The sequence below is a fragment of the Ahaetulla prasina genome, chromosome 2 (assembly GCF_028640845.1).
Source record: "Ahaetulla prasina isolate Xishuangbanna chromosome 2, ASM2864084v1, whole genome shotgun sequence".
In the NCBI taxonomy this organism is placed as follows: domain Eukaryota; kingdom Metazoa; phylum Chordata; class Lepidosauria; order Squamata; family Colubridae; genus Ahaetulla; species Ahaetulla prasina.
Window position 1 is genome coordinate 16,284,275 of NC_080540.1, and position 17,672 is coordinate 16,301,946.

General features: G+C 42.3%; 1 protein-coding gene across 1 annotated transcript in view; it reads right to left on the reverse strand.

The window, feature by feature from the left end:
- CLIC1 (chloride intracellular channel 1) overlaps positions 1-16,079 on the reverse strand; it is a 65,880-nt gene extending 49,801 nt beyond the window's left edge. The window contains exon 1 of the mRNA XM_058168487.1: positions 15,826-16,079. Within this exon, the coding sequence (XP_058024470.1) occupies positions 15,826-15,864 (39 nt within the window). The 5' untranslated portion in view covers positions 15,865-16,079. The remainder of the gene's footprint in view (positions 1-15,825) is intronic.
- Positions 16,080-17,672: the final 1,593 nt, after the last annotated feature.

Sequence of the window (17,672 nt, forward strand, 5' to 3'; positions counted from 1 at the left end):
TTAGTCTGGCCTACATATGACAGATACCTTTATGAAGGTGTTCTACTTTCACTACCTGCCATCTTTCTGTCAACAGCACGCTCCCAAGAATCTCCTTCTTAATCTTCTGATGATTTTATTGCTTAACCCAACAGTTAATTTCTCAGAAATGTCATCGTTTCTCAATATTACTTGAAAAGAAACTTTCCACTGAGCAATTTGAATGTTTACAAACACTGTGGGCTGCAGCACTTCCAGCAAATTACTGGGTGAGTTTTAAAGCTCCCAATTTTGAATGCAGATTTAAGCCTGCCATTTCAACACTGGAGTGGAACAAACCACAAAACTTTACGTCGAAGTGGAATAAAAAATCAGCCCTCCTGGCTTACTGTTTAACACCAGGTCAGCTGTCAATTAGACGTATCTCACCTGGAAGATAAAGTTGTATAAAGGTAAAAAGGCTCCCCTCACACACATATGTGCTAGTCGTTAGTCATTCCCGACTCTAGGGGGCAGTGCTCATCTCTATTTCAAAGCCGAAGAGCCAGCGCTGTCCGAAGACGTCTCCGTGGTCATGTGGCCAGCATGACTCAATGCCAAAGGCGCATGGAACGCTGTTTCCTTCCCACCAAAGGTGGTCCCTATTTTTTCTACTTGCATTTTTTATGTGCTTTCGAACTGCTAGGTTGGCAGAAGCTGGGACAAGTAACGGGAGCTCACCCCGTTATGTGGTGCTAGGGATTCGAACCTCCAAACTGCCGACCTTTCAATCGACAAGTTCAGCATCTTAGCCACTGAGCCACCGTGTCCCTTTGTATATTATTTTATTTTATATTATTTTATTATTTTATTATTATTTTATTATTATTTTATTATTTTGTATATAAAGTTGTATAAAGGTAAAAAGGCTCCCCTCACACACATATGTGCTAGTCGTTAGTCATTCCCGACTCTAGGGGGCAGTGCTCATCTCCATTTCAAAGCCAAAGAGCCAGCGCTGTCCGAAGACATCTCAGTGGTCATGTGGCCAGCATGACTAAACGCCAAAGGCGCACGGAATGCTGTTACTTTCCCACCAAAGGTGGTCCCTATTTTTCTACTTGCATTTTTTATGTGCTTTCGAACTGCTAGGTTGGCAGAGCTGGGACAAGTAACGGGAGCTCACCCTGTTATGTGGTGCTAGGGATTCGAACCGCTGAACTGCCGACCTTTCAATCGACAAGCTCAGCATTTTAGCCACTGAGCCACTGCGTCCCTTTAATTAATACTATTACCCATTTGCATTTAACAGTTTTAAGTTGGTGCAGAGGTCTTTACTTGCTTTTCAGCTTTCAGATCCAAACAAGAAAAGACAGGCAAATTTTAGTCTGGCCTACATATGACAGATACCTTTATGAAGGTGTTCTACTTTCACTACCTGCCATCTTTCTGTCAACAGCACGCTCCCAAGAATCTCCTTCTTAATCTTCTGATGATTTTATTGCTTAACCCAACAGTTAATTTCTCAGAAATGTCATCGTTTCTCAATATTACTTGAAAAGAAACTTTCCGCTGAGCAATTTGAATGTTTACAAACACTGTGGGCTGCAGCACTTCCAGCAAATTACTGGGTGAGTTTTAAAGCTCCCAATTTTGAATGCAGATTTAAGCCTGCCATTTCAACACTGGAGTGGAACAAACCACAAAACTTTACGTCGAAGTGGAATAAAAAATCAGCCCTCCTGGCTTACTGTTTAACACCAGGTCAGCTGTCAATTAGACGTATCTCACCTGGAAGATAAATTTGTATAAAGGTAAAAAGGCTCCCCTCACACACATATGTGCTAGTCGTTAGTCATTTTGTCTTGCGATTAGCATTTGTTTATCTGCTCATAGGACAGAAACTGTTGTAATATGGAAACACACTAAGCCTCCTAGGGTGAATGCGATGTACTGTTTACATAAACTCATGGTGAGTTACTACAGACACCAAATTGTGTGTAAAATACAAATTTGGCCTTAACCAGATAACATAAGAATAAGTCCAGCACTGTGCTTTGAGAAATGAGTTTCATTCATGGCCAACAAGTTGCCTTTGAAGGACCAAGAATGGCCAACAAGATAACTTTGGAGGACCTAGAGCGCCAATGCTGCATTCTAACCACTACACCACCAGGCTCTTGGTATATAACAGACCTGGAATGAATCAAAGATCTGGCTGAAAATTAATCTCTCCTATTAAAGTCTGCTAAATTACAAGTAGTCCTCAGGTAGTCATCGACTTACGACCGTTAGATTAATGATAATTTAGAGCTCCAACAGTGCTTAAAAAAAAGATAACTTACAACCCACCTTCAAAGTTATGATGACTACCAACTATAATGCCACTACAGTGGTCATACGTTTGCAATTTGGGCACTTGGCAACTAGTTTGTATAGTCTGCCCTATTTGATTACAATTTACGACAGTCCCAGCAGCTTCCAACAAGCAAAGTCACTGTGGTGATTTAGCACTTGGCACTTAGACTTATATACCGCTTCACAGGGCCCTTTTACAGCCCTCTCTAAGCGGTTTGCAGAGCCAGCATATTGCCCCCAACAATGTGAGTCCTCATTTTAACGACCTCGGAAGGATGAAAGACTATGTCAACCTTGAACTGGTCAGGATCGAACTCCTAGCAGTGGGCAGAATCATCCTGCAATACTGCATTCTAACCACTGTGCCACTATGGGAGGGAGGGAGGGAAGGAGGGAAGGAAGGAAGGAAGGAAGGCCCAACATGCCAGCTGGAATGTTCTGGGTACTGAGATGTTTAAAGTTGCTGAGATTGAGAAACCCTGGTCTAGGGATTCCGAATCTTGTCAACTTTAAGACATGTGGACTTCAATTCCCAGAATTCCCTAGCCAGCTAGCCAGAATTCTGGGAGGTGAAGTCCACAAGTCTTAAAGTTGCCAAGGTTGGGGACCCCTGGCCTAGACTATAAGGGGACGCATTCTTTCTAAAACACTAAATTAGTATTCCGTTTTACCGTTGGGTCCATTCTAAATTACGTACTGCCATTCTATAACATTTAAAAGGGGGTTTTAAGCGATGTTCCCAAGGCAAGCCACGTTGGAGCCCTGCTTAATTTTAACTATGAAAGAGCATCAGAACAGTTATATTAAAAAACAAAAAAACACGGTATTAAAGCAGCCACAAATTGGCTAAGTTCAGATAAACGGCTTTTATTAAAACGAGCCATTATTACGGCTTAATGTTATCGGTAACTATGTTCACAAACAATATTCATCCCAATGTAGTGAGCAGAGATGAGAAACATGTTATGACTGCCCTTGTCATTAGCTATGATTCCTGGAGGGTGACAGATTTGGATTTAAGCAACTCTAGTTCCTAAGTCAACTTTTCTGCTTCCAGAACTAAATGAAAGCAGCAAAATTTGCAGGCGCTTTGGGAATTTAAGTGGATAAGGATTCACTACCTCAATCGCCATAGCACTCTCCCCTGGGAAGTCAGAAGGCAAATTAGCAAAAGGTGAATAAGAGTTTATCGGAAAAATAATTCATAATCAGCCTTAGGCAACCCTATAAATAAAGTACGCCAACTGCTGAAGCCTAGAAAAAAATCTTATTTATCTGCTGAGAAGCAACATATGTTTTCCGCTCTACAAAAAAAGCATCTTCCCTTCAAAGACAGCGAAGAAAAGAGTGGTCTCTTTTGTTGAAATGGAGGCCAGATGGACAATTAATCTCCCCTCTGTCAACCAGTTCATTTTCAGTAATGGTCAAGGAAGAAGGGCCATTCGTTAGTCATTTTGTCTTGCGATTAGCATTTTGTTTATCTGCTCATAGGACAGAAACTGTTGTAATATGGAAACACACTAAGCCTCCTAGGGTGAATGCGATGTACTGTTTACATAAACTCATGGTGAGCTACTACAGACACCAAATTGTGTGTAAAATACAAATTTGGCCTTAACCAGATAACATAAGAATAAGTCCAGCACTGTGCTTTGAGAAATGAGTTTCATTCATGGCCAACAAGTTGCCTTTGAAGGACCAAGAATGGCCAACAAGATAACTTTGGAGGACCTAGAGCGGCCAATTAGATGCCTTTGGAGGACCAAGAATGGCCAACAAGGTGACTTTGGAGAACCTAGAGTGGCCAATTATAGTAGTGGCCAAAATTGTAGAAACCTTTTGGGAAAAGTGTATTTTCTAAAACTAGCTAATAACACCACTTTTTTTTGGAGTAGTACCATAAAATTATATATCAATGGAAAGATAATTTAATCAAGAATGTAATGCAATAACTTTTAGGAAGGATTTGCTATTAGAATAGCAGTTACAGTATAAAGAAGAAAAGTGAAGGAAGGAAGGAAGCAAAGGGACGCATTCTTTCTAAAACACTAAATTAGTATTCCATTTTACCGTTGGGTCCATTCTAAATTACGTACTGCCATTCTATAACATTTAAAAGGGGCTTTTAAGCGATCTTCCCAAGGCAAGCCACGTTGGAGCCCTGCTTAATTTTAACTATGAAAGAGCATCAGAACAGTTATATTAAAAAAAACAACAACACGGTATTAAAGCAGCCACAAATTGGCTAAGTTCAGATAAACGGCTTTTATTAAAACGAGCCATTATTACGGCTTAATGTTATCGGTAACTATGTTCACAAACAATACTCATCCCAATGTAGTGAGCAGAGATGAGAAACATGTTATGACTGCCCTTGTCATTAGCTATGATTCCTGGAGGGTGACAGATTTGGATTTAAGCAACTCTAGTTCCTAAGTCAACTTTTCTGCTTCCAGAACTAAATGAAAGCAGCAAAATTTGCAGGCGCTTTGGGAATTTAAGTGGATAAGGATTCACTACCTCAATCGCCATAGCACTCTCCCCTGGGAAGTCAGAAGGCAAATTAGCAAAAGGTGAATAAGAGTTTATCGGAAAAATAATTCATAATCAGCCTTAGGCAACCCTATAAATAAAGTACGCCAACTGCTGAAGCCTAGAAAAAAATCTTATTTATCTGCTGAGAAGCAACATATGTTTTCCGCTCTACAAAAAAAGCATCTTCCCTTCAAAGACAGCGAAGAAAAGAGTGGTCTCTTTTGTTGAAATGGAGGCCAGATGGACAATTAATCTCTCCTATTAAAGTCTGCTAAATTACTAGTCCTCAGGTAGTCATCGACTTACGACCGTTAGATTAATGATAATTTAGAGCTCCAACAGTGCTTAAAAAAAAGATAACTTACAACCCACCTTCAAAGTTATGATGACTACCAACTATAATGCCACTACAGTGGTCATACGTTTGCAATTTGGGCACTTGGCAACTAGTTTGTATAGTGTGCCCTATTTGATTACAATTTACGACAGTCCCAGCAGCTTCCAACAAGCAAAGTAACTGCGGTGATTTAGCACTTGGCACTTAGACTTATATCCTGCTTCACAGTGCTTTACAGCCCTCTCTAAGCGGTTTACAGAGTCAGCATATTGCCCCCCAAACAATCTGGATCCTCATTTTACCGATCTCAGAAGGATGGAAGGTTGACACAACCTTGAGCCCTTTCAGGATCGAACTCCTGGCAGTCGGCAGAGTCAGCCTGCAATGCTGCATTCTAACCACTGTGCCACTATGGGAGGGAGGGAAGGAGGAAGAGAGGAAAAAATTCTCCATACCGTGCACGACTTTATACAATTTGCTCATGTCCTTGTTCATCTTTCTTCCTAACGTAAAGAGTGTCCATTTGGATGAGAACTACAACATGGTCCCTGAGGAAAAGAGGATGGATGGGGGTTTTCCAGAGAGCAATGTTGAAAGCACCAGCTTTGAATGATAAGTGCCCCACTACAAATTTATTAATAACAGAGGATCGATCTTCTATCTAGTTTGATCTGAGAGCTAGAGATGTTCATGCAACAAGGAACGTACACCAGAAATAACATTGTTATAGAAACTTTCTGGGCTACACTGGAACTAATGCAGAGGTGGGTTTCAGCAGGTTCTGACCAGTTCTGGAGAACCGGTAGCGGGCATTTTGAGTAGTTCAGAGAACCGGTAGTAAAAATTCTGACTGGCCCCACCCCCATCTATTCTTTGCCTCCCAAGTCCCAGCTGATTGGGAGGAAATGGGGATTTTGCAGTAACCTTCCCCTGGATTGGGGAGGGAATGGAGATTTTACAGTATCCTTCCCCTGCCATGCCCACCAAGCCACGCCCACCAAGCCACACCCTGCCCACCAAGCCACACCCACAGAACCGGTAGTAAAAAAATTTGAAACCCACTACTGAGTTAATAGCCTTGAACAGGCTCTCTTCCACTATAGAGCGGTATCCCAAACTTGGCAGCTTTAAGAAAAGTGGACTCCAACTTCCACAATTCCCTAGCCAGTCATGCTGCAACAAGCTTGGGAAACCCCATGCTTAGAGAATTGGTTTCTGTGTAGAAGTTGGAAGATCAGCTGAAGTTTAAATTTACACCATGGGCCACATTCAGCCCTGAATAAGATCCATGCTGAAAAAATGAATGTGACAAAGAAAAAGTAGGCAAGTTCACACCCATTTAAAAAATCTGGTTCTAAATTAATCTTTAACATCCAAAGTAAACAGAATTAATATTCAGCCTCTGGCAGGAGGCCTAAAAATAATACCAAGATGTTCCAAAGAAGAGTAGAAAAATCTCAGCAGTCTACAGGTAGTCCTTAATTGACAACCACCATTGGTCCCAAAATTTATGTTGCTAAAGCGAAACATTGGTTAAGTTAGTTTTTCCCCATTTTACGACCTTTCTTGCCACCGTTGTTTAGTGAATCATTGCAATTGTTAAGTTAGTAACACGATCGTTAAGTGAATCTGGTTTCCCCATTAACTTTGCTTGTCAGAAGATCACAAAAGGTGATCCCGGGGTCATGTGATCCCCTTTTGCGAGAACCAAAGTCAATGGGAAAGCCAGATTCACTTAACGACCGTGTTACTAATTTAACAACTGCAGTGATTCACTTAACAACGGTGGCAAGAAAGGTCTTAAAATGGAGCAAAACCCACTTAACCACTATAGTATCTTGCTTAGCGATAGAAATTTGGGGCTCAGTTGTGGTCGTAAGTCAAGGACTATCCACAGTCGTCGTCCCCCAGCAAAATAAACTCAACGCTTCAGCAATTATTCCAAATTGTCACTCAGGGCCTGAAACATCTATGATAAGGAAGGAGGAGACTCCAAAGCACCATGCGGTTTGCAAAGGAAAAAGAATTATGATCGGAGTGCTGAATTATTATCGCACTTCTGAAAGCAATCTTGATTGGTAACAAATGAGGAAATGCTAGGGTGGAAACGCCCAGATCAGCCTTTGCACAAAGTACAGTGACTTACCCTGGCAGGACGAGGCATTATGCCACTGTCATTTTCTGCTCCACCCACTTCACCCTTTTTAAGATTGAAAAGAAGCAGTCCTGAAATACAGGAGTGGCCAAAATTGTGGAAACCTTTTGGGGAAAGTATATCTTTGAGGTTTGATGGCTAATAACACCACTTTTTTTTTTGCAGTAGTACCATAAAATTATATATCAATGGAAAGATAATTTAATCAAGAATGTAATGCAATAACTTTTAGGAAGGATTTGCTATTAGAATAGCAGTTACAGTATAAAGAAGAAAAGGGAAACATGTAGAAAAAATGAGATATACAAAACTTATCATCGTGTCAGTTAATACTTAGTTGGGTAATATTTAGCATGAATTACGTCCTTACAACGTCTTCCCATGGAGTGAACCAAGTCTTTTAGTTCTGCAGCTGTTATAATGTGAAACCAAGACTGAATGATTGCTTCTATTAACTGAGTTTTATTGCTGGGTCACTTCTGACTGACAAGTTTCTTTAGTCGGCTCCATAGATTTTCAGTTGGGTTAAGGTCTGGGCTATTCCCAGGCCATTCCAGCAGTGGAATACGATTATCTTGACACTCCCAAAAAAAAAGTGGTGTTATTAGCCATCAAACCTCAATAATACACTTTTCCCAAAAGGTTTCCACAATTTTGACCACTACTGTAGATGCTTTTGGAGGACCTAGAATGGCCAACAAGTTGCCTTTGAAGGACCAAGAATGGCCAACCTCCATTCATGGCCAATTAGATGCTTTTGGAGGACCTAGAGTGGCCAACCTCCATTCATGGCCAATTAGATGCCTTTGGAGGACCAAGAATGGCCAACAAGGTGACTTTGGAGAACCTAGAGTGGCCAATTACAGGAGTGGCCAAAATTGTGGAAACCTTTTGGGGAAAGTATATCTTTGAGGTTTGATGGCTAATAACACCACTTTTTTTTTTGCAGTAGTACCATAAAATTATATATCAATGGAAAGATAATTTAATCAAGAATGTAATGCTTTTCAATCTTTGTTTGAGAGATAAAAAGGGTCTTTTTTTCGTGGAATTCTAGATTTTAGGCCAAATTCTTGCAGGCTGTGCCAAACAGTCCTTGTACTCAACTTCACATTGCATTGCGTCATTTCATCTTGTATACCCCCAGGTGATTTTCTTCTGTCACGCAGACACAGTCTCTTAATTCTTCTATCATCACTTCTTGTTGTGGACCTTTTCCTGCCTTTACCAGTGTGGTTTTGTAGTGACTGAGTCTCTTTATACCTCTCCAAAAACTTAGAAATGCCACCTTTAGTTAAGTTTATACCAATTTTTTTTCTAATTTCTTTATAACTGTAGCCTTGTTCACTTAATAATACTATTTTACATCGCCTTCTGGGCGACCAGTCAATTCTTTGCACCATTACTTTAATTTTATTACGTTTTATGAAAGAACACACAAAAAAAACCCCAACCAACTTGATAGTGATCACATAACACACTGACAAATGTCCTCCTCTCAGCTTCAATACATGACATCAATAACTGGATCCTAATGTGATCCGATTGGCTCATTGCCAAAACAAGATGACACCTGATTGGCTCTTTAAACGCTCATGCTCATTGGCTACAACCAGATGAAGGAAAACTACCTGATATCAACCTAAGCAAGTTGTGCTTCCTTTTTCTGGTTATTTGGCTATAACTTTTCATAGAATACAGATAATTGAACAATCTTTGTTGGATTACATTCTTGATTAAATTATCTTTCCACTGATATATAATTTTATGGTACTACTCCCCCCAAAAAAAGTGGTGTTATTAGCCATCAAACCTCAAAAATACACTTTTCCCAAAAGGTTTCCACAATTTTGGCCATTACTATACGTACATTTCAGGATCCAATCTGAGACAGTCCCCAGGACCAGAGGACTTGTTCTTCTAAGCTTTCAGAGTTGTGCTGGGGCCCATCCTCAGAGAACTTGGGCGTCCTCCTGGATGGACGGCTGTCTTTTGATGAACACCTGGCGGCCGTCTCCAGGAGGGCCTTCTACCAAGTACGCTTGGTTCGCCAGTTGCGTCCCTTCCTTGACCGGGATGCCTTATGCACAGTTACTCACGCTCTGGTCACTTCTCGTTTGGATTATTGCAATGCTCCCTACATGGGGCTGCCCTTGAGGTGCACCCGGAGGCTGCAGTTAGTCCAGAATGCGGCTGCGCGAGTAGTAACGGGAGCCACTCGTTGCTCCCACGTAACACCACTGCTACGCAGTCTGCACTGGCTTCCTGTAGTCTTTCGGGTGCGCTTCAAGATTTTGGTTACCACCTTCAAAGCGCTCCATGGCTTAGGACCCGGGTACTTACGGGACCGCCTGCTGTTACCTTATGCCTCCCACCGACCCATACGCTCACACAAAGAGGGTCTTCTCAGGGTGCCGTCTGCCAAACAATGTCGGCTGGCGGCCACCAGGGGCAGGGCCTTCTCTGTTGGAGCTCCTACGCTCTGGAACGAGCTTCCCCCTGGCCTACGCCAATTGCCTGATCTTCGGACCTTTCGCCGTGAGCTAAAAACATACTTATTTATTCAAGCGGGACTGGCTTAATAGTTTTTATTAATTTTAATTGGGGTTTTATTGTGTTAGGGTTTTTAAATTTTTAAATTTTTAATGTCGGCCTTTTTTTTTTCCTAATATGCTTTGTTTTAAATTTCTGTTTTAATTGTATATATACTGAGTTTTTATTTTTTTGGCTGTACACCGCCCTGAGTCCTTCGGGAGAAGGGCGGTATAAAAATTTAATAAATAAAATGAAATAATAAATAACTTTTCAGTCTCTAGGATCGGTACATCCTGCAGATTGAGAAGTTTCCCGTGGACGGGCTCCAGCACAACTCCGAAAGCTTGGAAGAACAAATCTCTGGTCCCAGTGACCAATTCAAACTGGATCCTTTCAGCATTATCCTGAGATAGGTATGTTTGCCTTCATTACGTACATTTCAGGATCCAATCTGAGACAGTCCCCAGGACCAGAGGACTTGTTCTTCTAAGCTTTCAGAGTTGTGCTGGGGCCCATCCTCAGAGAACTTGGGCGTCCTCCTGGATGGACGGCTGTCTTTTGATGAACACCTGGCGGCCGTCTCCAGGAGGGCCTTCTACCAAGTACGCTTGGTTCGCCAGTTGCGTCCCTTCCTTGACCCGGGTGCCTTATGCACAGTTACTCACGCCTGGTCACTGCTTGGATTATTGCAATGCTCCCTACATGGGGCTGCCCTTGAGGTGCACCCGGAGGCTGCAGTTAGTCCAGAATGCGGCTGCGCGAGTAGTAACGGGAGCCACTCGTTGCTCCCACGTAACACCACTGCTACGCAGTCTGCACTGGCTTCCTGTAGTCTTTCGGGTGCGCTTCAAGATTTTGGTTACCACCTTCAAAGCGCTCCATGGCTTAGGACCCGGGTACTTACGGGACCGCCTGCTGTTACCTTATGCCTCCCACCGACCCATATGCTCACACAAAGAGGGTCTTCTCAGGGTGCCGTCTGCCAAACAATGTCGGCTGGCGGCCACCAGGGGCAGGGCCTTCTCTGTTGGAGCTCCTACGCTCTGGAACGAGCTTCCCTGGCCTACGCCAATTGCCTGATCTTCGGACCTTTCGCCGTGAGCTAAAACATACTTATTTATTCAAGCGGACTGGCTTAATAGTTTTATTAATTTTAATTGGGGTTTTATTGTGTTAGGGTTTTAAATTTTTAAATTTTTAAATTTTTAAATTTTTAAATTTTTAAATTTTAATGTCGGCCTTTTTTCTAATTTCTTTATAACTGTAGCCTTGTTCACTTAATAATACTATTTTACATCGCTTTCTGGGTGACCAGTCAACTCTTTGCACCATTACTTTAATTTTATTACGTTTTATGAAAGAACACAAAAAAACCCAACCAACTTGATAGCAATCATATAACACACTGACAAATGTCCTTCTCTCAGCTTCAATACATGACATCAGTAACTGAATCCTACTGTGATCTGATTGGCTCATTGCCAAAACCAGATGACACCTGATTGGCTCATTGCCAAAACAAGATGACACCTGATTGGCTCATTGCCAAAACAAGATGACACCTGATTGGCTCATTGCCAAAACAAGATGACACCTGATTGGCTCATTGCCAAAACAAGATGACACCTGATTGGCTCATTGCCAAAACAAGATGACACCTGATTGGCTCATTGCCAAAACCAGATGACACCTGATTGGCTCTTTAAACTCTCATGCTCATTGGCTACAATCAGATGAAGGAAAGCTACCTGATATCAACCAAAGCAAGTTGTGCTTCCTTTTTCTGGTTATCTGGCTATAACTTTTCAGTCTCTAGGATCGGTACATCCTGCAGATTGAGAAGTTTCCCGTGGACGGGCTCCAGCACAACTCCGAAAGCTTGGAAGAACAAATCTCTGGTCCCAGTGACCAATTCAAACTGGATCCTTTCAGCATTATCCTGAGATAGGTATGTTTGCCTTCATTACGTACATTTCATGAGTGCTCCTCCCAGGGACAAGGTCCTTTAAGGGCCAAATACAGACAGGAATTCGGAAGAGGGGAATAAATTAAAAGAGGCCACAAATAAGTTGTAAAGACAAAGGATGGGCACTTGGAAAGAAACTCCTTCTGGTGAGTCGACCATCGTGTGGTATGTGGCACTCCAGAAGAACTTTTGGTTTTCCTTAAAAAGACCTCAAATTCATTTTCTAGTACCTTCCACTAAAAGTAGACTCGGGGAAAGATTCATTCTGGATTAAGTTCCTACACATCCTCCAATAAAAGGAAAGACTTTACATAATGCATTAAGGTATGACTAATTTAGTCGTGGATTACTTACTCATTCACTCTGCTTATAATACCACAAAATCTAAGAAATCCACAGTGTTTATGGAGTAATTTCCCATTGTCCAAGTTCATGCATCACCCAAAGTCCAAACCATGGTTTCCAAATCCCAAAGTTTGGATTCACACCATGCACCAAGCAAACGTTAAACTAATCATATTACAGAGGAGTACAAGGACACAAATCCATCCTAGACAGATTTAATGAACCTCATTCTCATCTGATACAGTGGCGTAGGTCAAACACACTGCAAGCCACCAAGAAAACTTCTACTATTGTCCAAATATCCTACAAGTTTCTCTATCCTGCACCACAAGTTGGCCATCTATGGGCTGGCGTAAGTAAAGAACCAACTGATAAACTGCCAGGAGAAATAATCTGGTTTAACATAGCATTTTTCTCAATGGATTCAGATTTGGTTCTCAGCTTTTTGAAGAATGCAAATATCAAGCTGGATCATAAATACAGACGTTCCTTCTGCCTTGGTCTTCTCCAAACTCATAATTTTTTTAACTTTCTGAATGAGCATCCTCAAATAGCAGCATTCAGGAAGTCCTCCTTGATTTTCACCCATCTCTGGATCTTCAGGTGCCATTGATGCCAAAGTATCTACACAATTATGTTTAGTGTATCAATTGAATATCAATTGATACATAAAAAAAGTATATCAATTGCTCCAATACTGGAGGCTTTCGAGAAGAGACTGGACAGCTATTTGTCTGAAATGATATAGGGTCTCCTGTTTGAGCAGGGAATTGGACTAGATGACCTCCAAGGTCCCTTCCTACTCTCATAATTGTGATGAGGCAACCAAATTCACATACAGCTAAATTATGGTTAAGTGTTTTCCAAGGGCTACCTCTAGAATTTGTCTGAATGTGTCAGTTGTTAACTGGAACAATACTGTAGGTTTACATCATGTTTGTGTCATATTGTGTATGTATGTATGTATATGTATATATGTATATATATGCATTATGTTGTTTCATTATTGATGTTTTTTTAACTGTTAGTAGCCATATAAATATTTTAAATAACTTTGATGCCAGGTTTTTAATGTTGATGGTTTTATATAATATATGTTTATATATGCTTAGTATATGTTTTGAATGAATCAAAATGAATAGAAGGAATGGATGAATGACTTGCAGTGACACAGTGTTTTATTTTGCCAATGGTTTGATTGTACAGGTATTTATTATTTTAACCGTGTTTTAAGTATTTTTGTTAATTTATTTAGATAAGTAGGCACTTGAAGCATCTTTGTTAGATGAAAAGGGAGGGTAGAAACCTTTTAAAAGTTACATTCAGAAAATCTGTAATTTGAAAGACTGAAGAGAACTTAATTTTTAGAAAGAGGCACAGAGGGGTTACCTTTTTATCTTATTGATTTATCGAATTTATATAGCCACCCATCTCATTGAAAGCAACTTTTTAAAACCTCCTTCCCTCAAAACCTTTCTAAAAGATACCACCAGCAATCTATACAGTAGTCTAAAAGGGCGCCAGCCAAATCTGAGCACTCCACCCTCCTAGCCACATTCAAACCGTTCAAGAGATTCTAAATTCTCCTTTCTTAGTTCTTTGGTATGCACTTCAAGAGGAAGGAAATGAAGTATGAGAGAGAGAGAGAGAAAATGTCAAGGCTTAAGAGCCAATGATTCATTCGAACTTAAAACTTTTTTCCTAAACTGACAGTATGGTAGAACAGAAATGCAGAAGGCCAAGTTATAGGTGGCTGCCTGCCAAGCCTTCAATTCAGCCTCCAGAACCCAAGTTGCCAATAATTATTTGGCAGAAGGAAATTGTTAAAAACAAAGGGAAACCTGTCTTAACTGTACTTAATTTATTTAAGTTTAGTGAGGTTTCAAATAAAGTTGGAACATTTGTCTAGTCTCCACTTTTTGGAGGGCGGGTATTTACTCCCTCAAGTCGCCAGAAGTTGTTTTAACAAGCCACAATGAGTCTTGCTGAATCCTAAAACTTAACTCTTTTTATCCCAACAAAGAGTCTTAGGATAACCACAACTCAATCAAGTCCAAATCCAGCAAGTAAACATCAAAACTGCCTCCCCCACCCACGCACCCACCACCATAGAAAAGATGTGTTAAGATTACAAAAATCTCATCAGCATCCATTAATGGCATAAGATGATGGGAGTTGTAGTCCGCAACATCTGGGAGACATCCTTCTGAAGCAAGCTGTGAACCAGGGATTTAGAAAAGGAATTTTTTAAAAATCGCTCTTTACTTCCCAAAGTTAGGCTCTAAACTGAGCTAGCTCATTGAAACACCCACCGTGGAATAGGCCAAGCGAGCTAAAAGAAGGATTTTTATCACCAGCAAAGAAAAGCAGGGGGTTGAGAAATATAGCATCCAGTTTTGGTCATCGCATTAAAAAAAAATATGTTGAGACTTTGGGGAAAGTACAGAGAAGAGCAACTAAGACGATTAAGGGTCTGGAGCCAAAAACATGTGAAGAACGATTGCAGGAATTGGGTCTGGCCAATCTAGAGAAAAGAAGGACTGGGGTGACATGATAGCAGTCTTCCAATAACTAAAGGGCTGCCACAAAGAAGAGGGGATCAACTTATTTTCCAAAGCCCCAGAAGGCAAAGCAAGAAAGAATGGATGGAAACTAATGAAGGAGAGAAGCAACCTGGAATTAAGGAGAAACTTCCTAACAGTGAGGATAATTAACAGCTTTGCCTCCAGAAAGTTGTGGGTGCTTCATCGCTGGAGGCTTTTAAGAAGAGACTGGACAGCCGCTTGTCTGAAATGGTCTTAGGCACGTCTCCTGCTTGGGCAGCGGGTTGGTCTAGAAGACCTCTAAGGTCCCTTCCAGCTCTATTCCGAATCGAATCGCATCGATCCCGTCCTTAAGACGCCACACGCTCAATCTTTTGTTTCACTTTTGTCTTTCCGGGATTACCGCGACTCCCTCTCCACCCACGCCGATCGCCCGTGCCGAGCCTGACAGATCGGAAGTGGAAGTCAAAGGGAGCGGTCGGGTCGAATTCCGAAGCGATCACGCCTAGCCAGGGATCCTCGGGATCAAGGCGAGGCGACGGGTCTCCCCTGACTTCCCTGGAGACTTCCGATCGTTCCCTCAGCCCACCCCCATTCCCCCATCCCCCCGCCCCTCAAACCCTTCAATCGCGCTCCCGAACCGAGGCATCGCAAGCACGCTGAAGCCAACAATCTCCCCTCGAAGTCTGCGAAAGTTAGTTTAAATAATAATAATAATAATAAAAGCAAGCGCGCGCACACACACATACACATAAGGGCGCGCGCGCTTCTTTTCTCTCTCTTTTTTCGGTTTTGGGCTCCCCTTCGCTCAAGCGGAGAGGAAGTGGGCGGGGGGGGGAGAGAAAAAGAGCGAGGCAAGGTTTCCCGCTTCTCAACAGACCCCCCCTACCCCACCCCGCCCCACCATCCCAAGACAGAGACAGCGAGTGAATCGGTTTATTTTATTTAAGGAAACGGGGCTGGGGGTTCCAGAGACCCCGACGGGAACTTTCGGCCCCCGATCCCTCGGTGGGAAGGGAGCAGCCCGCAAGAAAGCCCCCCCCCACATCTCGTCTTCCCCGCCTCCCCACAGGTTCCCTCTCCGCCGGCTTACCTTGACGAACAGCTCGACCTGCGGCTTCTCTTCAGCCATGGCTGAGGAGGAAGAGGAGGAGGAGGAGGAAGCTTCGACGGACGGCGCGGGGTTGAGGCTCGGGAGGCTGGGGCGAGGGAGGTTGGGGACTCAAGGGGCGGCGAGGGAAAGGCAAGGCGGGCAGGCGGGCGGGGGCAGCGCCGAGAAGGCGACTCTCGCAACTTCGCCTCAACTTCCCTCCGCTACTCCGGCCCCGCCCAGGAACTGAGCCCAGCCAGCGAGCGAGCCAGCGGGCCCAGGCTCGGCCCCCCTCGAGGAAGAAGACGGCCGCGGTGCGCTGGGGCTGGGTTGCCGGGGCTGGAGGCTGAGCCGCAGCGCCTCGGCTCCGGCCGCGCCGCGCCGGACGGCCGCCCGGTCGCTTCTCTCTCTCTCTCTCCTTTCTCTTTCTCTTTCTCCCTCGGCTTTCCTTGGACCGCGGCGAGAAGGTGGCGGAGCAATTCTTTGAGAGCCTTTGTAGGAGCCGCAGAGGACCTCCTGGGCTTTTGTCCCAAGATGATGGTACTTGTGGTCAAACCGGTTTCTCTCATGCTCGCTCGCTCTCTCTCCCTCCTTGCTTCCTTTCTTCTTTCTTTCCCCCTCCTTCCTTCCTTTTTCTTTCTATTTCTCTCTCTCTCTTTTTCCTCTTTCTCTTTTTCCTTTTCTCTTTCTGTCTTTTCCCCTCTTTTTCCCTTTCCTCTTTCTTTCTGTCTCTTTAGCGTTTTCTCTTTTCCCCTCTTTCTCGTTCCTCTTTCTCTCTTTTTTCTTTCTTTCTCTCTCTTTTTCTCTCTCTCCTCTTTCTCCTTTTCTCTCTTTCTCCTTTCCTCTTTCTTTCTCTCTCTTTAGCATTCCCTCTTTCTCTTTTCCTCTCTCTCTCTCTCTTTCTTTTCCTTTTCTCTTTCTCTTTTCCTTTTCTCTCTCTTTCTCCTTTCCTCTTTCTTTCTTTTCTCTCTTTCTCCTTTCCTCTTTCTTTCTTTCTCTTTTCCTTTTCTCTTTCTGTCTTTTCCCTCTTTCTCGGTCCTCTTTCTCTCTTTTCTTTCTTTCTCTCTTTCTCTCTCTCTTTCTCCTTTTCTCTCTTTCTCCTTTCCTCTTTCTCTCTCTCTTTAGCATTCCCTCTTTTCCCTCTTTCTCTTTCCTATTTCTCTTTTTTCTTTTTTTCTCCCTCTTTCTTTCCTTTTCTCTCTTTCTCCCTTTCCTCTTTCTTTATCTCTCTTTTGCTTTCACACTTTCTTTCTTTCTCTTTCTTTTCTCTCTTTCTCCCTGTTTTTCTCTCTTTCATTTTCTTTCTCTCATCTTTCCCTGTCTCTCTGTCTTCTTTTTCTTTCTTTTTCCTTCACTCTTTCTCTTTTTTCCTCTCTCTCTCTGTTCTTACATCTGTTTTTTCTGAAATATTTTAGAAGCAACAATAAGAACTAATACAATCTACAGTAGAACAAGGAAAACAAAAAGAAAAGAAAAAACTCGAAGTGCAATAAGAAAAAGAATAGAAGAAAGTAAAAAAGAGAACATATGAAGAAGTGGTTTCAGATATACTTCACAATAATTATAAATAGAATTATATTTTAACCTCCCCCCCCCTTCTAAAGTTACATTCTGGCTTTCTTTTTTTTAATATAATCTATCCTGTATGATCATCCAAACCAGAAACCACAAATTCATTTTCCCCCATTTTTGTGCAAGAGTCTGTAAGGGGCTTTAGTGACTAAAAACAAAAATGTATATGTATAGATATAGATATTGTCCTTTTTATAACCAGGAAAATCAATTTGTCCACCTGGGCACGTTCTGTCAATTTCACCAACCAATGTTCCATGGTAGGCAATGCCAAATCT